The 24087-nt window shown below is 40.2% G+C and overlaps 1 protein-coding gene across 1 annotated transcript in view; it reads left to right on the top strand.

The window, feature by feature from the left end:
- Nucleotides 1-24087, top strand: part of GNAI2 (G protein subunit alpha i2) — a 143167-nt gene extending 119080 nt beyond the window's left edge. Inside the window, exons 6-9 of the mRNA XM_063291986.1 lie at nucleotides 13288-13417; nucleotides 15438-15591; nucleotides 21667-21892; nucleotides 22884-24087. Coding sequence (XP_063148056.1) covers nucleotides 13288-13417; nucleotides 15438-15591; nucleotides 21667-21857 — 475 coding nt within the window. The 3' untranslated portion in view covers nucleotides 21858-21892; nucleotides 22884-24087. The remainder of the gene's footprint in view (nucleotides 1-13287; nucleotides 13418-15437; nucleotides 15592-21666; nucleotides 21893-22883) is intronic.

A 24087-nucleotide genomic window follows, 5' to 3' on the forward strand; every position in this document is an offset into this window, starting at 1 on the left:
CTCCCCACCCCCCAGACATCTGTGGTCCACTTTGGTTGGGGAGGCTTCTGCAGAAGCAAAAGAGGGGCCTGGCAACACCATATCCAGGAAAGTGGAAGTCTCCTTGTTGGCTGGCGTGCTCTAATCAGCTGGCATTTCCGAGTGTCCTCCTTGGATTGTGATGCTCCTGATACTCAGTATTCTCTTACGTAAGAATTTGACCCTCTCCATTCGTTCATTTTTTTTTCTTCTCTCTGTCTGGTTTTGGGATAAGTTTGTTCTTCTACTGGCTATTTGTCAGCCCTTTGAGGTAGTCCAGACAAGAAGCACCAACCATGAGTACTAACACTACTTTTATTGTAAGATGACAGTAACAGAATCTTGCAAGTCTGAAAGTACCTCTCCCCTCTACTCCCCTTTACTCTCCCAAAAATTAGGGAGGGTCCCTACTAGGACGCTTTCTCTACTCCCACCCCTCCTTTGGACTCAGATTTTGTTTATCATACCATGTCTAGGCTGTGCCTCTTCCTCCTGTTTACCAAGGTCATTCCCATATACCATTACACTATTTGTAAAGCATATATTGTGCACAGATCTTATGCTATGAGAATCTGGGGATTTTTATTTGATTGGCTCACTGTAAACTTCACGAAGAACTCTTTTAGTGCATCTACCTTGTTTTTAACTGTGGTCAGCAGCTCAAAGATAGAAAGGGTAGTTAACAGAAAGGACAGTTAACAGATACTGTATGTCCAGATATAAAATCAATTGTATTGCCTTCCTTCAAGTATTTTAAATTAGCATCTATATCCCCATCTTGAGTAAGCCAAATGGTTCTTTTTCCTGTGATAACAATGCAAATAGACTGTTTGTCAAAACATTTCAACAACATCACATCATTTGCACACTAACTCATATATTCATGTCACCAATGAGCACACCTCTAATGTCACCATAAATTTTCCTTACGTATTCATTCATAAATTTTGTCACAGATTGAAATCCCTAATATTTGGCATAGTTGTACTTTTGCAAAACTTACAACTTTTTCAAGTAATTTTGAATTAATTTCCAAGATTTTGCACCATACAACACCAGTGGTAGTTTAATGATGGATAGATGTAGATATTGGTAGCTACTTTTTCTCTAGAGGCACCACATCAGTGCTCCAAAGGCTGAAGCAATCTGGCCAATTCAGTTGTAGGTATCAGTTGTGGCAGCTATTTTCTATTTTTGGACAATTGAGCTGAGATATTTAAATTGTTCAACTGAGCTCTGTCAAAGTGGATGGTTGCTTGAGAGCCATTGGTTGTGAATACCTTGATCTTGTCAGTATTGATGGTTAAGCAATATGGATAAGGAGCAGTTTTTATATCAAGCAGGATGTCATAGGCTTCTGTTTCACCGTCTGCAAAAATCATGCTGAAATCAGCAAACATTACATCTGTGATTAATTTATCTTCTTTTCTGAAGCTTTGTTGGATTACTTTCATAAATATCTTAACCATGATTTACACCAGGGTAACCTCATGGTAATTCTTGCACTCCTGATTGCCTCCTTTCTTGAAAATTTGTACTTTTATTGCCTGCATCCACAAATTTAGTATTTCTTCAGACTGCCAGTTCATTTGAAGGAGTGAGTGAACAATTTAGTGTATCACCATCAAACTTTAGTGATTCTACAGTGACTTCTTCTGCTCCAACACTTACCAACTTGCAGCAAGAGCGCTCCAGTTGAGAAATCGGAAGCATCCACTTGAACCACAAAGGGTTTAGTGGGATCAGGGTGTTGAAGAATGGGTTCAGCAGTGAACAGGCTTTTGAGTTTGTCGAAACCCAACTGGCATTCAGGTGTCCAATTGAGCAATGCCCCCGGGTTCTTCACCTTACGTGTGTCCCCCAACCCCTTCGTACGTAACAAATCAGTGAGAGGCAGTGCAATTTCTGCGAACCCCTGGATGAATTGGCAGTAATAGTTGGAAAATCCAAGAAAACTTTGGAGCTGCCTGCGGGTACGCGGGTGCTCCCACCCTAAAATAGCTTGAATCTTCGCAGGATCCATTTCAATGCCCTTGTCAGAAATCCTGTACCCCAGGTAGTCAAGCTGAGTGCAATGAAATTCACACTTAGAAAGTTTAGCATAAAGCTCAGCCTTTCTCAGTTTGCTAAGCACCTGTTTCACCAAGCGCTCATGTTCCTCCTCCATTTCAGTATAAATCAAAACATCATCCAAATAGACCAGTACACCCTTGAACAAATGTTCATGTAACACTTCGTTGATCAATTGCATGAACACTCCTGGTGCCCCCGCCAACCCAAAAGGCAAAACCTTGTACTGAAAAGAACCCAGAGGACAATTGAAAGCAGTCTTCCACTCATCCCCCTCCCGTTTACGGATATGGAAATATGCTTCCCTCAAATCCAGCTTAGAGAAGATTTTCCCCTTGGCCAGATGTGCTAACATGTCTTTTATTATTGGCAAAGGATATTTGTTTAATATCGAAACTGCATTTAATCCGCGGTAATCTGTACAGAGTCTCAATGTCCCATCCTTCTTCACTCGAAACAAAATGGGGGCGCCCACTGGCGAATTTACTGGTTCAATAAAACCCCTGGCCAAGTTTTTGTCCACAAACTCCCGCAGTGCCGCCAGTTCCTTTTGTGTCATGGCATAGATTTTTGGTTTGGGCAGATGTGCATCTGGGACCAACTCTATTGCACAGTCAGTTTTTCGATGAGGTGGGAGTTGGTCCGCCTTCTTCTCACCAAACACATCTGCAAAACTTTGGTATTGCTCCGGCAAGCCCTCCAGTGGGGTGGCAGCGAAATGCGGGGTTGCTGCCACCGCCCTCCCCACTGCAGCCTGCGGAGCGTCGTCCTCCCCAGGGGCTTGATAGAAACCATCCCCAAAAGTCAAAAGTCCTGTGCACCCAATTTATATATGGGTTTTGCTGGACCAACCAAGGAATCCCCAGAATGACTAAAGGACCCCCCACAGGTGCCACTACAAACGGCAGCCCCTCACGGTGGCTGCCCATTTGCAACGCCACCATGCCCGTGGAATGGGTGACTGGCTTCCCCCCCCCCCCCCCCCGCCGTAGAACCATCCAGCTGGGTAAAAATCATGGGACGTTTTAGTGGAAAACTAGGTAACTCCAAAGCAGCCACCACGTCAGGGTGCATCAAGCAACGCGAACACCCTGAATCGATCAAAGCCCACACTTCAACAGTTCTTGTGCGGGAGCCTAGCTTCACTTTCACTGTCAGTGTGGGATAGTTGCCACTCACCGAAATATGGTCGCACCCTTCCTCTACCACCTGCCCAGAGGTGCCCTTTAAAGCAAGTGGCTGGCGTTTCCCGCCGGCTGGAGTATATCAGGCTCCCCCTCGTCCCCGAAGTAAGGAATTTCCTCCACTTCAGTCTCAGCCAAAGCCACCTTCATTTTCCTGGGTAAAGAGGGAGATTTCCCCGACGACTTTCCCGGACGTTCCTCGGTCTTTCCTTTCGGGCACACCGCCGCTCGGTGACCTTCCTTCCCACATCGGAGGCATTGCCCTTTCACATAGCGGCACTCCCTCTCCTCTTCCCAGGCACGTTGACCGGACTTTCCAGTGGGCGCAGCAGTGCGGGAACCCTTGCTGGGCCCAGCATATCTCATCACCTTCCTGTGAGCAAAGGTCTCATGGGCATGCTCAGCCTTCCCTGCCAGCTGTATCCATTCATACAGGGTATCTGGGTCATCCCTGCTGAGCGACCACCTCAGGACCTCCGTATTCAGACCATCCTTAAAAAGTTCTATTAATGTGGATTGGGACCAATCCTCAACCTTCCCAGCCAGAGCCTTAAATTCCAGAGCGTAATCTGCCATCGATCGTGGCCCCTGGCACAGCTCCCTCAGTGCCCGTTTTGCTCTTTCTTTAGCTAACAGGTCTTCAAAGTGTAGTTTCAATGCCCACAGGAATTCTTCGAACTCCTTCAGCTCAGGGGCATCCGATTGACATAACTGCACATACCAATCGGCTGCCCGCCCCTTGAGCCTAGTGGCAATGGCATTAATCTTGGCTCTTTCTGAACGGAAAAACTGCTCCCACTCATCCATATAACTCCTTGCATTGGTAAGGAAGAACAATAGCTTAGTTGGATCTCCATCAAATTTAACGGTAAAGTCCTTAACCCCCACTCCGGGTGGTCCCTTCGCCACAGCTGGGTGGTCGAGCTGGGAGTGTAGCTCCCAGGGATCTCCGCTCTCGAGGAGGGGACCTTGAAATCCTCACCCTCAGCGCTCTTGCTCCCTCTCTGTGCCGGGTCCTACTCCTTTCCTCCGGGGAAGTTGGGGGCAACGAAGGAGTCGAATGCCTAGTACTAGACTCCTCTCTCCTCCTCTCCCGGGGACCCCAGTCCATGGACATCTTTCAAAACATAAATTCTAGTGACTCCAATTTGGCCTCCACCATTCTTATACGGTCAGGGGTTTGGGAATCCTCCTTTCCCTCTTGCCTTACCACAGTCGGGGAACTCGGGTATCGCTGCTTCCAAGACGTTTTGGACATCCCTGGTAGGGATCCCTGTGTCTCATCCCATGTGGTCAGCTCGCCTGGCGACTCACCAGTCGGTTCAGGGGCTCTTTTACCTCCAACCTCCTCTTCTCTTAGGCTGGAACTCGACCCCTCTTGAACTTCTGAAAGTTCTCGAGGAGGGACCCTCTCCATTCTTATCACTGTGGAGTCGGGTTCCCCCTTGCTTGATTCCTCGCTTTCCATGGTTTGGGGATTTGGTTTGCTCATCACTAGCACTTCTCCCTCACAAAATAAATCTGGAAAGGGGCTAATGGTAAATTTTTTGATTCTCAGCTTTATGTAATGATTGCCTACTCTAATAGACTCAGACTCACAAGCAGGGACTTAATGATATCTGATTTATTAAAGAATAGTATGCAAATACAGAGAAAGCTGAGAATGAGTAAAAGCGCGCCAAATACAAACTAAAAACCCTCGGCTCAAACGTAATCCCTCCCCTCGCCCGGCCGTTGCAAACTCCCCCCCCCCCCAGGTGCTGGTAACCGTTTCTGCTGATGTCCTGGGAAAGGAACCTTGAACACACGAGATAACCCAAACACATTCCAATCCAGCTGCTAACATATAACAATCCCACAAGATGGAATCCTCCTCCCCTCCCAGACGAAACACGCATCAGCCAAATGACATGCGAAACGTTACGATGTAACGGTAACATTGGAATGGTGAACATGACAGACAGCTTTTATTTCAGAGATTCTGAACTCACATTCTTAAGTGGTTCCATCTGGGCTGTCAAGAGTTGGTGGTTCTACTGGAATGTCTTCCAGAACAGGGTGGTTATAAAGGAGCTGTAAGTATTCATGCCGGTGACTCATGTCATTCAATTCCCAACCACACAAAAGTGCTATCTGCCTTTTTGATGTGGTCATTCATGCATTGAAATTTACCTCTGTGGGATTAATATGGTGTAAATAGTGCACTATTTATGGGAATGTGTAGTTTCTTCAAGTTCTTCTTCAGTGCTATTCCAATAGGTAAACCATTCTGCTTTTAGGCAGGAATAGACATGCTTATTAAGCTGCTGATACTGCATCATATCTATGGATTTACACTGTTTGCATTTGTCTACTACGTTAGGCATTTCATCTGAAATCCGTGGTTGTATTCACTGTGGTGCTATAAAAAGATTTCTTTGGTGCATTTGTTAATTATTTCTGGTAACCGTAGCACTCGATCGCTTACATCTTCTAGACATTTAAGGGGGCAAATTGGTTGATGAGCATCAGCTGGAACTGTTGTTTGAAAGTAGGGTCATGTAGTTTCACTCATTCATAGTGTTTGGTTGTGGCTGCATTACAAGTAGTTCATTTCAGTTGCAGTTGCAGGATTGCACTTAAGGGATTATAGTCAGAACCTCAATCAGTGCCTCTCATTGATCAAACTTCTGTGAAAACAGCAGTTGATTAGGAAATAGTCAAGGACTGATGTATCTTTTCCACTGGGTGACCACTATCTTAACTGATGTTTTAGTGGGTGCTGAAATAAGCTGTTTCCAATTATTAGCTCATTTACTGCTGCAAATGGTAGGAGGCACAGGCCATTGTCATTCATCAACACCAAATTTGCACAGGATTTCCCAGCCTTTTCGATTGCTGCCAACATGGGCATTTCAGTCACCAGCCATCAAGATTAATTCCTTTTATGGTAATGAATCCAGGATCTTTTGTAACTATGCATAGAATTTGTCTTTTGCCTTCTCTGTGCTTGTTACTGTGGAAGCCTAAGCTGCGATTTTATGTGATTTTATTGTTCTTGAAAGGGACAAAACTGCTAATCAACTTTAGACTGTTTGGAAGCTCACAGTACTTTTGGAGGCTACGCAGTCTACAATAAAACCAACACTCTCTGTACGATTCTTGCCTGCAGAGTAGTACAAGATCATAGAGTCATCACTGTTTGGTATGTGGACATGGAAATTTCCAGATCCAGTGAGTCATAATTCTGATAATTCCACAATTTAACTTTTATATCAGAATGGTTCACAAACTGTTATTTCACGATCTGGAGGCAAGTTCAGACATTTCTGGTAGCCAGTTTAAGAAGTTTTCTTGGCTTCACAGTTTTGAGTTGTGTCTGGCCAGTTGGATATTTTTCATCAGCATCCTGACCTCAGTCATCTGACAGTGCTAATGCATCTGCTAAAGCCATGAATGTGGTAGCATTATTCTCAGTCTGACATTTCTTTTCCATTCCCAGAGGTTCATGCCTGTTTTTATGGTCCCTCTACAGGAAACCAAGCCGCCTCCTTTATCTGGACTTGGGAACAGATGCAGTTCCTTACTGGTGTACTTAAGTTTACCATAGATAGAAAATATTAGGGATTTCAATTTATGATGAAATACAAAATGAAACAATTTAAAAATTGTGCTGCAACCAATCACACGATAGCTGGGAAGGTGCAACAAGTCACTGAGAAATGCGGAAGAGCAAAAATCTGGCCTGCAAATCCTCTGCCTGGCATGAAACTTCAGAAATTTTGCTTATGGTCATCTCTTAAACATTTTCAGTCAGAATTCTGCCATCTTCCCAAGTACAATTAACTAACTAATCCCCCTTTAGGTTTTGCAATCACTTATGCACAAATTCTGTTTGTATTAGGGGAAGAAGAGCAGCCTTACTACCAGCATTGCAAGGTAGTCCAGACAAGGAGCGCACCCAGAAGTACTAGGTCTAGCTTTATTGTAAGGTTACATTAACAGAATTTTGCAATGCTGAAAGTACATCTCTCTCCTCTCGCCTTTACAGTGCAAGTCATGGCCTCTTTCACTTCATCATTCCATTAAACATCCTTTATTATGCTCCCATTACCATAACTACAGGACTTCATTGTCACTCTGCAGTGTAATTCTTTTCATTCTCTTCCAAGATTCTATATCCTTTTTTCTTTATGTCCAATTTTTATTCACTTTGTAGGGAAATTCGTCTTTCAATGCTTTCTCATACAGGATTCATACTTTCTCTTCCTTTAATCATTCTATTTTCACTGTAATTTCTTTTATTTCTTTCCTTTTCTTTCAGGTCCATTTTTTTGCCAAGATGTACTCTTGACCCAATCAAAAAAGTGTACTGTCTCATATTCAGAACATCTTCTACCCTTACATCCTTCATTAATGTTTTCAGTCTTTTATCATAAATAAAATCATTAATGCTTTCAAATTTGTATTTATTTCTTTCCTATGTGTATGCATGAATAGATGTCTGCTTCAGGAATATATTTGAGATACACACTTTTTTTCTAAGCAGATGTTCATTCTTCATTCTTCATTCTCTGAGTGGCCCAGTTTCTTTTTCTGTACTCTTGTTATCTTGTTCCAGTCTATCCATTCGTGTCACCTAGCAGAATAGTTTTTTCCCCAAGTTGTGTCCTAGATTGATGCAAACAGAAAGTAAAGCAATTTACGAGTCTGAGAGCTTTTATTAGCATGTTGTAAATCTTTCCCCAGTAGCTGAGGCAGAGCTAAGGCTGGTAATTTAGAGAGAGAGTAACAAAGACTTGAGAGTTCAGAGAGAGGTTGCTTGCTTCATAAATTATGCCAGTGTCTCAAGCTGCTAGCTTGAAGAGTTTGGATTCAGGAATGCCAAGAGAGATCCAAGACAGTCTGTAGACAGAGCACCAGAACATTCCACAGAGGCTGGTCCAAATGTCAAGCCAGAGGTCCAGTCACAGGGCAGGAAGAACTTAGAGCAGGACATCACAGGAATACAGGTCCAGAAACAGTTCCCAACAAGGATTGGCATCATGCTTCTCAGGGGAGTCAATTTAAATATTCTGCTGCCAAAACCCAAGAGTAATCAGTTGACACATGTATAGTGAATTAACACTGAAAACAACAGATATTTTAATTTTTTTCTGAAAATTATAGGTTGGTTAAGTTACTTTAGTTCATTTTTTTTCCACTGGAAAAACTAGGAAGTATTGAAGAGCATTCAAAACAATATTTGTGAGGAAAAAATTTTTGGGTAATAATGGTAACAAAAAGAGCCTCATTGAAGGGGTTCTTCTGCCTCCCCTTCTCCCTGAAATATGGAAAAGCTGTTGAATACTTAACTCTAGAGGATTTGATATGACTTTATTAAAATCTTGCTGTGTTACATTTTATGGGAAAGAAGGTAGCGTCTGCTTGTATCTCAGTTGATTGCGTAAAAATGGAATTCCCACTCATTGTTCAGCCAAAGGGTTGGCCTGCTCCTTGGTGTCAGTGGCCTGTCTCAACAGCCATGTTAAGGCTGGCAGGAAGCTATTCCAAGACCACTGTTTCAAGTTGCAAAAATTCATACAGAAAGCTTTGGCAGGGGAGATCACCCACAGCAATACTTCCTTGCCAATTCTTAGGGCCCCTTTGATTTTTTCCCCTCCTCAATACTGACAATCTCTAGGCAGAGTCTACTTAGTAATACTTCAGTGGTTTTTTTGTTTTGTTATGTATTGAATTTTTTACCTTATTCTTTCTCCAGAAAGTTTAGGGCTGTGACATGAATATGGTTTTTGCACACATATATACAAAGTGATACAGTGAGAATTCTATGGATGGTATTAGTCATGGAGAAAATCTATCTATGTGGTCGCTAGGAGTTGAAAACAACGTGATGGCACATCAGTCAGTCAGTCAATCATGTCTGTTACATTGTGGACTGTCTTGGAAGTTACAGCAGATTTGGGCAGAACAAGTTTCAGTATGATCAAGATATTTTTAAGGCATTTCTTGAAATCTGAAAATTTTGTCTCTCCATCTCCACCCCTGCTGCTGCACCAGGCAGAATTCTCTCCTGGTTTCAGTTTCCTAGTTTAAGTAAGTGTGTGTGTGTGTGTGTGTGTGTGTGTGTAAACTTCCTTGATTGTTTCATATTCCAGATGTTTTTCATGGAACTGCCTGTCTATAGCTATGCTGTTTGTTTGTTTTTCTATCCTGCCTTGATTATTTTTATAAATAACTCAAGGTGGCAACCATACCTAATACTCCTCCCTCCTCCTATTTTCCCCACAACGACCCTGTGAGGTGAGTTGGGCTGAGAGAGAGTGACTGGCCGAAGGTCACCCAGCCCTTTTTAAGCAGCATTTGCCATTAACCTAAGTTAAAGTGCCAACTCCCATTTCAATTTGAATTGGATGAGGTATTTAGACTGAATAATCCACTGCATAAAATAAAAAAAAATATTTAAGGAAGGGAATTGGAAAATAATTGTTTATTAGCATGTTGTAAATCTATCCCCAGTAGCTGAGGCAGAGAAAGAACAGGGTCTTCCAGTCATGATATGCCTAAATTAATTCCATATTTTAGGCATACCATGGCTGGAAGACCCTGTTCTTTCTTTCTGTCCTTTTCACTTCATGGGCAGGTAAGACTTAAAGATGAAGTTCCCTTCCCTTCCCTTCCCTTCCCTTCCCTTCCCTTCCCTTCCCTTCCCTTCCCTTCCCTTCCCTTCCCTCCCCCTCCCTCCCTCCCTCCCTCCCTCCCTCCCTCCTTCCTTCCTTCCTTCCTTCCTTCCTTCCTTCCTTCCTTCCTTCCTTCCTTCCTTCCTTCCTTCCTTCCTTCCTTCCTTCCTTCCTTCCTTCCTTCCTTCCTTCCTTCCTGTGGTTAGTTACGACTTCCTAGGTGCATATGGCTATTTTTCTTTTTCTTCCTCCCCATACCACTCAGTACAATAAGATAAAACATTGCTCTGGTTATGCTTATATTCTATGAATGAAAGATACTCTATTTGTATATACATTTAGGAATCTATATATCATTTCCATTGTTTGAATATTCTACTTGAGTTCTTCTAAAAAGCTTTCTTTTTTATTGTTTTGAATCTTCAAGCATTAGCAAGTTTTCTTACAACATCAGTGGGCAGCCCAGTTGCCATGCTTTACCTGCAGTGATTGGAATTCTGAGCCTAATGCTTCAGCTTTGGAACATTATAAGATACATAGTCATACAAAGCCTCATTGGGTAGCCATCTAGCATTATAAAGGGTAATTTCTAATCCATTAGGGGCCTTTCTCAAGACTTACTAGGCAGCTTAACTGATCATTAAGCGCAACATGGAATCTCATATGATTTCTTGATCCATTAGGGAGATTAAGGTTTTTCTACACGATGTAGAAAATAATTCCTTGATTTGTAGTCATATCCACTGTGTTGCAGCCCACACACTTCTTTGAAGTTTAAGCACAGAACAATTTCCTGTTCTCCACAAACTGAGGCTGAAAGATGCAATATGAATCCAGAAATACTTTGCCATGCTTTGCCATACTGAAATACTGCTCCTATAACTAAGTAAATATTGTGTTCAAATTAGCTTCTATGATTATGTGTATGAATTCTGAGAGAAGCAGCCTAGGAAGAGGTTTCTCGTTGATACTGTTGATATTTAACAAAAACAAAAACATCAACTAACTGCAGATGTCTGCAGGTGTACTTAGGCAATCATGACTGAGTTTCAAATGATGAACTTTTACAGCAGATTCTTTCCAGTAATGAATGGAATACACATAGGAGAAGCTGCCTAGCCCCTATATTTGAGACTTTCAGATCCAGGACCTCTCTCTTAAACAGATGTTTCAGCTTAGTTACTTTTGTCATTTTTTAGGTTCTATAGAAGTTATTTATTTTTCTTTTACAAATTCTGCTGAACCTGAGTATATTTAAGATGTATTCTTCTGGCTGGTGAAAGAAGAAAGTGCAAAAGCTGGCTTGCAGCTAAACCTCAAAAAAACCAAGATTATGGCAACCAGCTTGATTGATAACTGGCAAATACAGGGAGAAAATGTAGAAGCAGTGAAAGATTCTGTATTTCTAGGTGCGAAGATTACTGCAGATGCTGACTGCAGTCAGGAAATCAGAAGACGCTTAATCCTTGGAAGAAGAGCAATGACAAATCTTGATAAAATCGTTAAGAGCATCACACTGACAACAAAGGTCTGCATAGTTAAAGCAATGGTGTTCCCCGTAGTAACATATGGCTGCGAGAGCTGGACCATAAGGAAGGCTGAGAGAAGGAAGATAGATGCTTTTGAACTGTGGTGTTGGAGGAAAATTCTGAGAGTGCCTTGGACTGCAAGAAGATCAAACCAGTCCCTCCTCCAGGAAATAAAGCCAGACTGCTCACTTGAGGGAATGATATTAAAGGCAAAACTGAAATACTTTGGCCACATAATGAGAAGACAGGACAGCCTGGAGAAGATGCTGATGCTAGGGAGAGTGGAAGGCAAAAGGAAGAGGGGCCCAGCAAGGGCAAGGTGGATGGATGATATTCTAGAGGTGACGGACCCGTCCCTGGGGAAGCTGGGGGTGTTGACGACCGACAGGAAGCCCTGGCGTGGGCTGGTCCATGAAGTCACGAAGAGTTGGAAGCGACTGAAAGAATAAACAACAAAATTCTTCTGGCTGGTTACTGTGCACATTTGGTTTAGATTTATTTATATTTTGATATTTTGTTATATTTTCTGTGTTGATTTTTGGGCTGTTTTCTAAGATAAAACAAGGTAGGCAGTTAAATATTTTAAATGTATGCATTAGGAAATATCTAAACAATCTCTTCGGTTTGATGTTAAACTCTTAAGAAAGAAGATTTTTTGCAGTTACCTTTCAAAAACATTTTTTCTTAGAATTATGTACATTCAAGAAGCAACAAAGTCATTTATTTTTCTTTCTGTGCCTCAAGGCAGAGTTGGATGTTTCATAAAATACATAGATATTGTCAAGTACAACAGCTTTACGTGAAGTGCATCCCTCTCCTGGAATATGGAAAATCATTACCTTGTGTTAAATGTCTTGATAGAGATCTTAGTCTTCAAATGCTGCTTAGCTTTGGTGCTTGACCATATTTTCATGCATCTGTGCTTTTAGGTATCCCCCCCCCAAATATTTTAAGTTTTTCAGTGTACCTAAAAGTGTTTTTAAGGGTGTCGGAATTGGTATAATTGGATTATTTATTATGCTTGAAGTTCATCAATTAGTATTCCGTGTTGCTAAGAAAATACCCAGTGGTTTGGCTGAATAGGGGGCTTTGTTGACTTTAAAGACAGTATATTGAGCAGCCAAAGTGTGGTTTCCAAATATGGATTCTATATCATCTTCACAACTGAAGAAAACATTCCCCTTTTAAACAAATCAACAAGTATCTCCTAAATGCTATTTTTTTCCTTCATATTTTGCATAGTGAAGAGAAAATCCAAGAAGTGTTCATCCATGAAAACCAGTTAGATGACTAGTCTGTATGGTGGGCCTTCTGCCAGAGTTTTAGAATGCATTACTGAATGATTTACCTCAGATAACAACCCCTGGTTTATAATTGTCTGGACTCAGAATCTAAGCTGAAGCCTGGTTAGTAAATTGGATGGGAGATTACTTGAGAATACCAGGGCTGTAGACTAGAAGGGTGACTTCCAAATTTTTCAACTGGGATGTCAAAATACAATGAGAAGGAGACAATGGTATACACTTCTATACTATTTCCAAGGAAAACGCATCGACAAGTCCATGAAGTCAGCAAGAGACAAGCTTAACTCAAAGGGAACTTTATCTATTGAAATGTTTGTAGGGTTAGGTATGAAAACAGTATCATCTACACACTTAAACTTTCAGTTTTTTGTTGTATCATTAGTAGATGAAAATCCATTGATTTCTGCGAAGTTATATTTTGTTTCCAGGTTTATAAATGGCACATTTATTTTTGGTTTTCAGTGATGTGCTTCTGCAGTTACTGCAGTGTTTGACATCAGTAATTTTGTAACTTTGCTTGCAGGATGTTTGATGTGGGGGGCCAGAGATCTGAGAGAAAAAAGTGGATCCATTGCTTTGAAGGAGTTACAGCCATTATCTTCTGTGTTGCTCTTAGTGCCTATGACTTAGTTCTGGCTGAAGATGAAGAGATGGTAAGGAAACAGTAATAAGAACAGATGAAGCTGTCGTACATTAGGTCAAATCACTAATTCATTAAGCTTAGTATTTTCAGCACTGATTTACCAGTTACCCACTAGGCAGGATTTTTTTTTCCTAGCTCTTCATGGGGTCACCTAGAGTTTAAAGTGTCTGCATGCAAGACAGGTACTGTATCTTACCTATTTATTTGTCAAATGTGTAGCCTGCCGAACTCCAAATTTATGAGTGGCTTCACAAGATTAAAAAAGTAACATTATATATAAAGTGAACATACAACTTTATATAAAAGCACAACAGTTGTCTAATGGATAACATATTTCAACATCACCCCCCCAAATTAAAATGCGCCTTCCCAAAACGTTCTAATTCAAGACCTCAAGAAAAATAGTTTTTTAGAGACTGCATAGTATCAAGTGGGCAAGGTAGGGGTCATACAGTTCTCCAGGGAGGTGCTGTTCCACAAGGCAGGTGTGGTGAGAAGGACAGCTTCCTGGGTCCCACTAGATGACTTTGTTTAACTGATGAAACCCAAAGCAAGCTGACCCTCTTGGAGCAAACAGGATGGCCTGACATAATGGGCGACAGTATAGTTGTCTCTAGTTGCTAGGCCCTATGCCATATAGGGCTTTATAGGTGGTAACCAGCACCTTGAATTGCACCCAGAAGCCAACTGGCAACCAGGTCAGCTCCTGAAAGCAGGGCTGTTATATGGACATACTGAGGTTACTTATCACTTCTTGCTGCATCCTGTACCAGCTGTAATATCCATGTGTCTTCAAGGGCAGCACTACTGTATGTAGAGCAGTTCCCCAGTCTTGCTCACAGGACTGTGTCGAAGGTGCCACGCTAGCTCTTTAGGTTACAAATTGTTCCATTTTTTGAGGTGCTTCCAGATGGAGAGTTCCTAGTACTACCAACCAAAAACTAGTCAGGTTTCCTTGTTTAGTTTTTTTCTCCCTTTTCGGGTATGTTGTGGGAAAGCATGGGAGAATTACAAATTGGATATGATGATGTCTGGTATGCTGTTAAAATTCTTTTAATGTGACAATAGTGGGATAATTTTGAAAGCCCCCTGTGTCTCCTTCCTTACAGTTATTTAAATTAACATGCAATTTCTCAATCATTATTAGATCTCTGCTATTTTTGGCCAACAGAATTCATTTTCTTTTGGAGTGTCAGATACTCACATAATCTCACTGTAAAAAAAAGGATTCTTAAGTAAGGAATATTTGTAAATGAGAAATGCTTTATCTTGCCTTTAAATATGATGGCAGATTTGTAAAGTTCCATTCTGTGCATTAGAAAACCATAAAATAACAATGTCTAATTTAACTTTATAGTATTGGTTGAAGAGTGCATGGGGCTTAAAACTGCATGGACCACAACTATAGGAAACCCATGAACCTTCTCTGAGTATTTACTGATTTGTTCAGTTTATGCTCTGCCTTTATACTCACATGAGTACTCAAGGCAGCTAACAAGAATTAAAATAAAGAAAATTAAAAAAAATTAAATTAATACAATAAAATAATACTTTTCACATTTTGTTAAAATACAGAAATAACAAAATAACATATTGTAAAAAAGGTAAACAGAAGAAAAGGACAAAAAGAAAAGGGACAAAAACATTTGGAACATATAAAAAACAGTTATGTTTTAAAGCAAGCATTATACCTGGAACATGCAGAGTAATATTGGTAAGCCTTTCCATCTCATCAGTAGAGAGAACCAGTATATAAGCAAAGAGCAAACACCTATCATCAGTCCATGCCTGTAAATCCAGGATAATGCTGTCTTTCTATGAGAAAAAGAAGTAATATTTTTTGCTCTGCTAAAGCCATACTTCTTTATGTAATGATAACAACCAGTCATTATGAAACATTTTCTGAGGTGTTCAATAAACATAAGGAAAATATCTTTTGTTGATTTAATCTCATCTTAACATCATAAAACACACTTAATATTCTTGCTCTAAGTTTAATTCTTAGCTGAGAACGTTCCCTATCTTGACAGAATCGGATGCACGAAAGTATGAAGCTGTTTGATAGCATCTGTAACAACAAGTGGTTCACAGATACTTCCATCATTCTTTTCCTCAATAAGAAGGATCTTTTTGAGGAGAAGATCATCCACAGTCCTTTGACCATCTGCTTCCCAGAGTACACAGGTAAACATTTCCTTTTTTTTTTCTTTTGAAATTTGCTATATTAGCTCCACATCCTACATGGGATTAATCACTCAAGAACTGTTCAGTCTGGAGACATAGTTTAGTTTAAGAGTAAAGCTGGTATTATTCTTTACATTGCATTAGAATGAATGCCTCCTTCAGCCAACTCCCACCCCCACTGGCAATTGGTTTCACTGTAACTGAAGAGCCATGTTAAAAACAGTATGTCCTCTGTTCAGGTAGTCTCAGTTAACAGTGATAATTGGGACCGGAATTTCCGTCACTAAGCAATGTGGTCATAAAGCACAACATCACGTGACTGCATTGCTTAGTGATGGCAATCCCAGCACTCCCCGTTGCTGTCAGTAAGCAAGGATCATGGACTGTTAAGTGAGTGCCAGGTGGTTCACAAGCAGGCTGGCAGGTAGGTAAGGTAGAGCACAAACACGGGGCTAAGGGTTGGCTGCTGCTGGGTGCAGGAGGGTGCAAGCAACTTACTGGAATGATCTGTGACCCTCCCTGCCAGCTTCCCCATTGATTTTGCTTGTGGGAAGCTGGCAGGGAAGGTCGCAAATGGCAATTTTGTGGCTGTGGGATGCTGCAACCATCATAAACGCGAGCCAGTTGCCAAACACCTAGATCACAATCACATGACTGCAGGGTTGCCAGGACAGCCAGAACTTCAAGGACTGGTCGTAAGTACCACTCGTTCAGCGCCATCATAACTTTGAAAGGTCACTGAACGAGAGGTCAATAAACGAGGACTCCCTGTATTCACCAGTCATCCATAATACCAGCTAGTAAAGATTCCGAATAGTAGCAAACTATTTAGGGAAAGTGGGGGAAAAACCCAACCCACAACAGGAACCTCCCCTGCTGTTCCTTCCTTTCTCCAAACATCTTGTAAATGAGCAACCTCCGCCTTCTCCCGTTTGTTTAGCAGTTCAGGGCAGAAGCAAAATCTTCCTTCATGGATACATAGAGACTCCTGCTTTTTTCTGTAATTTCTCTTTAAAAATAAGCCAAGATTTTTTTAAAAATACTGAATTTCTCCAGAATTTCAATTTCTTTGGATTCTCTTGTGACTTTCCAACACTTCTGCAAAAGTTGTTTTATCTTCCATGTTCTCATTAGGGTAACAAACATTTTTACTATTTGAAATATCGCTGTTTCCTAATGCACACAACATTGCTTTATACCAATTATTTCTGAGTAACTGACATTATTTCATTGAAACATGGGATATATTTTTGATGTTACAATTTACCATGTATTTTCCACAATATATGGAGCAACTCAACAATCATCACATTTCTCATTTCTGACTTAAAGCTTTTCCCTGTGGAAGAATGGAAAGTAATTATGATGCACAATGGTAACAATATTGGGCAAAAGAAATGCACTCTGTGCTTCTGATGAAGTGAGTTGTACTTCACAAAGCTTATGTAGTTTAACAAAATGTGTTAAATCTGAAAAGGTGCTAGCAGGTTCCTGATTTTGGGCTACCATCGAATAACTGTTAGCTCTTCTCTTGCAGTGTCTTGAAATTGCCATGTAAAATAAGTGTGTTCAGCTATTCAGATCTGAAGAAGATGCTTGGCAGAGGGCATGGATGTGCTCACTGCACCTGTCAGCACCTCCTTGAAGAAACTGTATCTCTTCCTGGTCTTGCACAGTAGCCACATGGTGTAATACTTTCATTGTAACCTCTTGGTACCTTCTTAATTCAAAGATGCGTTTTCCTGTGGACTATGTGGCTTCCAAATGTTATTGTTGATATTAGAGGTGTCACATTGGATTTCCTTGTGGACAATTATGATGGCAGTCTTCTATAAGTATGATGAAAGTACAGCTGGCAGTGCTCCCACTGAAACTTATTTCCAGGACCTCAAACACATAGTGTTCCCATATATAACTCTGCCTTGTATCTATACAATACTTCTTTTCAAGCACATTTTGTCACTGGAAATGCTATGAAGCTTGATGATGCAGCTGTAAGTATATCTATAATCAATGAGAATAATGTTGAGGAATAAGTTCTTGGATAGAGAGATGTTCAGAGTACACTTCAGTCAAATCAGAAGTCCCCAGGGTCCCATGCAATTAATGATAAAGAGGATAACAGCAGCAAAGTTCGTATATTGCTAAAGGCTTCAATCCAGATATAGGGTATGAATCCAATAATGTTAAGAATGCTATAAAGAAAAGGGAAATTATTAAGGGAGGACTTATTAATACCTTGCCTGATATTCCAACAGCCAACTGCTACATGCAGCTGAAGAAGAATTTCATGGGATAATTCCACTAGATCTTCTCATGCAAACTGTGTCAGAGATGGAAGAACAGTGAGAACGGGAGGGGGGAATCAATGGAGAGAGGACAATGAGCAAACAAGTTTCCACAAATGAATTCAGAATGAAAGTACATTGACCTCAGCCAAGCCAAACTAAGCCAAACAGTAACACTGTTAATCAATAGTAGTCAACAAGTTGTTAATTATACTTGCAAATACATGTGCTTTTGATTGCAAATAATCTTTATGTTATACTGTGGTAGTGAGAAATATAAGGAATTATCAGCACTAATGAATTCATTCTGGGCAAATTAGTAAAAAGACATTATTTGAAAGGGTAGCTATGAAAACTATTTATCTGTGGAATCTACTTTCAAATACAGGAGGTATTATAATTGTGAAACTTTCTCCAAAGTTTCCAAGCACAAAAGAAAGCAGCAACTACTATTGGGAAAAGAAATCTTGTGGAAGAAGGCCAATTATTTTACAATGGTGTGAGAACCAGAACTCCAAGTATGTACAGACCTTGTCTGTGTATAGAAGTTCCACAGATTAAGTGAATACTAACCCTGGTAAAATTCAGCAAAATCATGTATAACCTTCAAGATGGTATTGGGTAAAGAATCAGTTAGCCCAAATGCAGTGGGGCATGGCATGATGCTGAAAGCATGAGAACCCATGGGAGAAATGCATCAATCTAAACATGAATAAATTAACATCAAATGAAAGCAGAATGATCATTTGTGATCTGCAGATTTACAGTGCATAGGAACATATAAGGGAGGAAGTATTGTGTTAACATGTTAATGAACTGTTTAGCCTCTAGATTTTGATTAGAAGACATGGAGTGTGGAGAGAATATTGTAGATCATCCTTCCACAATTCAGTGTGCTTCAATATCTGTAATACCCATAATCCCCACCCATACATGGCATTTAACCATCATGATTGTAGATTACAGGACTTACATAGCTCAAACACACTTGGCAAGAAACAGTTTCAGGAAGGGCTGTTTCTGCCTAAGAACAAAATTGCATAATATCCTGACTTCCTTTCTGTTAGCATGTGCATTTTTGGACATAGAGCTTTTCCTGCCCACAGTAGTACCTCTCTACAGATCTTTATATTTATTTATTACAGGTGTTTCTATGCCAGCCAGCTTATCCTCTCTTAATCAATTTCAGTGCAATTAAAAGCAGCACTTACCAACCATACTCTGGTTATTCCACTGCTTATATACTGGACTTCTTGAACATTCAGAATTCTTGGTAATGGAAACTGCTGGCATGTGCATAAAACAAAAAAATATGTTTTGTTTAAAACTCAAAAATTGAGAAAGAAGTACACCAAAGTTGTATAGTGTCACCCTATCAAATTACCTGCAGAACACCAGAAGCAGACATTGACATAAAAATGCATTAGTAACATCAGATAAGCTGATGATACCACTCTGGGGCCTGGCAGTGAGGAAGACTTAAGGAATCCTTTGTTGAAAATGAAGGTCAGGAGTGCAAAAGCTGGTCTGATGCTCAGTATTAAAAGAATTAAGGTTATGTCAACTTCTAACACCAACCCAATTCAAATAGGGAGTGAAAGATGTAGTGAAAGTGTAAGGGACTTTTTCTTCCTGGACTAAAAAATCCATAGGGTTGGAGACTAATCATGAAATAAAGATGTGTCTGCTTCTTGGGAGAAAAACCTATGACAAATATAGACCAAAAAAAGTATAGAGATATCACAGTGCTGGCAAAGGTATATGTTGTCAAGTCCATGTTCTTTCCTTTTGTAGCACATGGCTGTGAAAACTGGACCATCAGGCCGTATGAAGAAAAATTGATGCATTTTAACTATTGTGCTGGAGAACATTGTTGAGAGTACCTTGGACAACAAGAAAAATAAGTCATTCAGTATTAGTTGAAATAAAACCAGACTGTTAATTGCAAATGCTAAAATGAAGATAAGCGTTGGTATTTGGGGTACATAATGCAGAAGCAAGAGCTTTTGGAGATACCCAATGTTTGAAAAAATCAAGGTCAATAGAAAAAAAAAGCCAGAGAAGTCAAGATGGCTAGATACTACTATACTGGTACCATGAGCATGAGTTTACAAGAATTCAAAGCAGTTATAGGCATCCTTGGAAACTATTGTCCATCAGATCATTGAAGAGTTGAAATTTACTGAACAGTAACATAGTACCCTAGAAGGAGCTTGTCAGTTACTCACTTTTGAAGCAGGGAAGAACAAAGCTAGCTTTTGTGGAACAAAATAGTACAAAATTTGGTCTAGGCTTTGAGTGAATATAGCAACATTGATTTTTTAGGCATTTCCTCTGAACCCTAAAATGATCATATCCCTTAACTATGGGGGGTGGGGGGTACAGAAGCTAGTAGAACAAAACAATCTGAAATCACATAGGTTTTGAGCGGAAACCAAATTAGGAATGTATAGTTAAAACAGCTGGTTCTTCTTTCCAGGAGAAATAGCAGAAAAGACTTTTCCATATCAGAAAAGTCCTCATTTATAGTTGAAATCACCCAGAAAGATCAGAGTGAGGTTGTTGAACTGATCAAATACAGGCTTAGCTTGTAAGGCAATCTAACAATCTCCCTGGTATTTACAGTATATTTGAGACACATACAAAGGATTTTCATTAGTAGCATGTGTTATTTTGCTAAATCTCTAGCTGCATCTTACTTCAGAAGAGGTTTTGTTCCAGTATGTTCAGTTTCTTTAAGATACTTATTTGCACTCTGTGAAAAGGTTAGTTGGATTGTATATACTGCAGTTACTTTCCAGAAATATATTGGAAAAGTTACATTGTACATGCTTGTTACCATCTTCATGTGGTTGTGACCATTACCCTGTGATGATCACTAATGGCATAGCAGCAGTAGTAATCCACATGCACAAGCGGTGCATATGCTTTGATTCTGGAGAACATGTCTGTTTCTCATTGCTGGAGGACAGCCTTGTGTGGACATACGTAGACATTGTGTTTATGCTGTTAGGTTCCTTAGAGGTGGCTATGCCAACAATTCGGTAAATTCAAAAATGAGAAAATACAAGAAAAGGGTCTTGTAACGGTCTTAAAACTTACCTGATTAATTGTGGCGTGTAAGCTTTGGTACCACAAATATTTTAAATGAAACAGGGTTCCCTTTTGATAAATTTGCATGATATTAAGATTTTTCTTATAGTTAGTATGTACCATTTCAGTGGCTATATGAAGTCTGCATTTTAAAAAAGATGGTAGAGAGAGAAGTATTTTTGGTGGCTTACAGTGAAACTGAAATTTGGGAGATACCCAGTCTGCATTTTGCTCAACAAGCGTGGCTTTAGTCATTTGTATGTGGTAACTGTTAGAAGCCAGAGGGCCTGTTCTAAAACTTCAGCAATGGGAAGGTTGGGAGGTTAAGTAGCTTAATGAAAGGTGATGGGTTAATTATCAGATCTGTAAAAAAATAAGTCTCAGATGGATTTGATTTTTTCTGAAAATGCAGTGCATGTAACAGCTATGCAGGGCATTTGTAGCAAATTATTTTTTCTCCTGAGGCCATTTAATTTCCTTCTCCTGTGCAGAGAAATTGTGTGTTAACCACAGGTCTGATAGATTTGTTCATCTTAAGTTCAGTTTCCTGGAGCGTCTCACTAAGTTTTTCACAGCAACTCTTATAATTTGCTTACTGCTTAACCTGATACTGTTAGGTTAACTTAGTTATGATGTTATCATAGCTATCTTAGTTACCTTTCTAATCATTGCTCTTTCTGTCCCTCCTTCTCAGGGGCCAACAAATATGATGAAGCTGCAGGCTATATTCAGAACAAGTTTGAGGAGCTGAACAAGAGAAAGGACACCAAGGAGATCTACACCCATTTCACTTGTGCCACTGATACCAAGAACGTGCAGTTTGTCTTTGATGCTGTCACTGATGTCATCATCAAAAACAACCTGAAGGACTGTGGGCTCTTTTAGCTCTTCAGAGGGCATCTACTGAGGAACATAGAAAGGTGAGTCATTGTTAGAATAGTGAACCATTTAAGGCTACTTGTGATGAATAATCACACTTGCATACTTTGAAACATAGGTATGTATGCCAGTTTCCTAAAAGCAAGACTGGAAACACTTTTCGAAGTGTCCCATTTCAGGGAATATACAGGTCTAGTTGGGCGAAGGGGAGTAATATTTTCCATTTCAGAAGGTGAGATAGAACCACTGTCCCTGATATTCACTGAATGTGAAAATATGCAGTGGAGATCATGGCTTTCTGTATGTAATGTTGGTTTCCATATCTGACAGAGCACATTGTCAAAATCTAGCTCTTATCTGTGTAGTAGTTATTATTAATTTTGAGATGAGCCCATAAATAACAGTGTACAGTTATGCATACTGTTTCAGCCCTGTTTTAATATTCCTTATACTGAATTGTCCAAACTACTATGAATTCCTGCAGGAACCACAAAATCATTTTGAAAGCAAAACAGCGAAGGGGTGGATTCAAGGTTCCAGATTACATTAGCAACTATTTTTTTTTAACTTCAGGGACTAAATAAGATGATATATGCAGGGCAGGCTGAATGCCATTCTGAACTGAGTACTGATGTGTTTGTATGTACCATTTACCTTACAGATATTTTGTTCTCTTGCTTATACAAGTAGGATATAGCAGACCACTTTGGGTCTAAACCTTATTTTGAACGCTATTAGGAATATGCAAAACATATTTTAGGAAGCAAGCATTCCAGGAGAAAATAATTCCTCCAAACCAAACTGATCTAGCCATTCCAGGCAGTTTCCTGGAAGTTTCCAGGTGTAGTTGAATCACTTCTCTTTCTGGAAAACTTCTGGAAAAAAACAGTCATAGAAAAACAGGATTGGCTTAGTGCAGATGAAAATGAAACTTTCTGATGTCCCCAGAAAGCACTCCAAATACAAAGTTTTGTACATTCCAGTATCTTCCATAAGTTTTATTTTAACTTTCTTCTGCTTTTCCCACTGCAGGATTACTTGAACTGCTCCATATGAGGAAGAGGCTGGTGTTGATGAAGGGAGGACTGCACCATTTAACAACTTCTGCTTCTTAAGTTTTTTTTAATTCCTTTAAATTTTCCTAATGATGAGACTTTGGCAATTCTTCCTGTCCAAAGGACAGGGTCCATTGCTTTCCCTGCTCTGTGCTGTCTAGATCCCTCCTGCAGGCCATTTGTCTTCTCCCTATGCCCACAAAGCCTTACTAAAGTACCAATGATTGGTGACTTGCCATAGTTGTAACATTTCCATATATGCCCTTTTTTTCTCTTCCTTTAACTGAAATACAGATGGTAGCAAGTCAGAGGGCTTTGGATATGTTTGCCATGATCTTTACCTTCTTTTTTAAGATACAAGGTGGGGTTTGGGGGTGTTTTTTGTTTTGTTTTGTTTTGCTTTGTTTTTGTCCAAGCAACTTTCTGTCTGGCCCTGCCAAAGCAATCTACAGTCCATTTGTTTTTTTACCTTCCATCAAGTGGAGCTCTTGCCATGGAGCAAGTTTTTCAGCTCCTACCTCTGTAATTTGCACAGACCAGCAAGAAAACAGAAACATTCCTTAAGAGTCAATTAGTGCAGGAAAAGCTGGTCTATTGTTTTATAAGAAACCCTTTTTAAAAAAACCTATTTAAAATGTCGAGTAGTAAATGGTTGAGTTGCCCAGTATGAGCTCATCTTCTCTAGTAAATTTGTGCCTTGAGGGTGTCTGTATGTTTACATCGGTTCCTTAGTTTGCTTCAACGTGCATTGTGTTTAGAATAGAGTACAGTGGGTTCTCCTGTTTTCCAGCCCTTCTCTCCCTTTTTTGCTGTGGGCCAGGCCAAGCTTTTTATGAGGGGACAGTGCCCATGCATTTAAAACATGTTTCTTCCTGGCCACCGAATTAGGTTCCTAAGGGCTAAGATTCCACTAAGCAATGTCAACTTCTTTCCATTCCTGTGTGCCCCACCCCAGGGCCTGAGGGTGCACCTGAGGTTGGTGTAATGTCAGGTCTATTTTAATGTATTTTCTTAGCTCTAACTGTAGTGTCAGTCGAAGAAACACTGCTGTATGTAAGCGGTCCTGCCTGCTGTGCAGTTGATGGGCACTGGGCCATTAGTAACCGTCAGACGCAGCCTAGCTTTTATCACATTTTACCAAATTGTTCACATGGTTTGAAATAATAAAAAGTAGAAAGAAA

This window comes from Candoia aspera, chromosome 2, assembly GCF_035149785.1.
Source record: "Candoia aspera isolate rCanAsp1 chromosome 2, rCanAsp1.hap2, whole genome shotgun sequence".
Lineage (NCBI taxonomy): Eukaryota > Metazoa > Chordata > Lepidosauria > Squamata > Boidae > Candoia > Candoia aspera.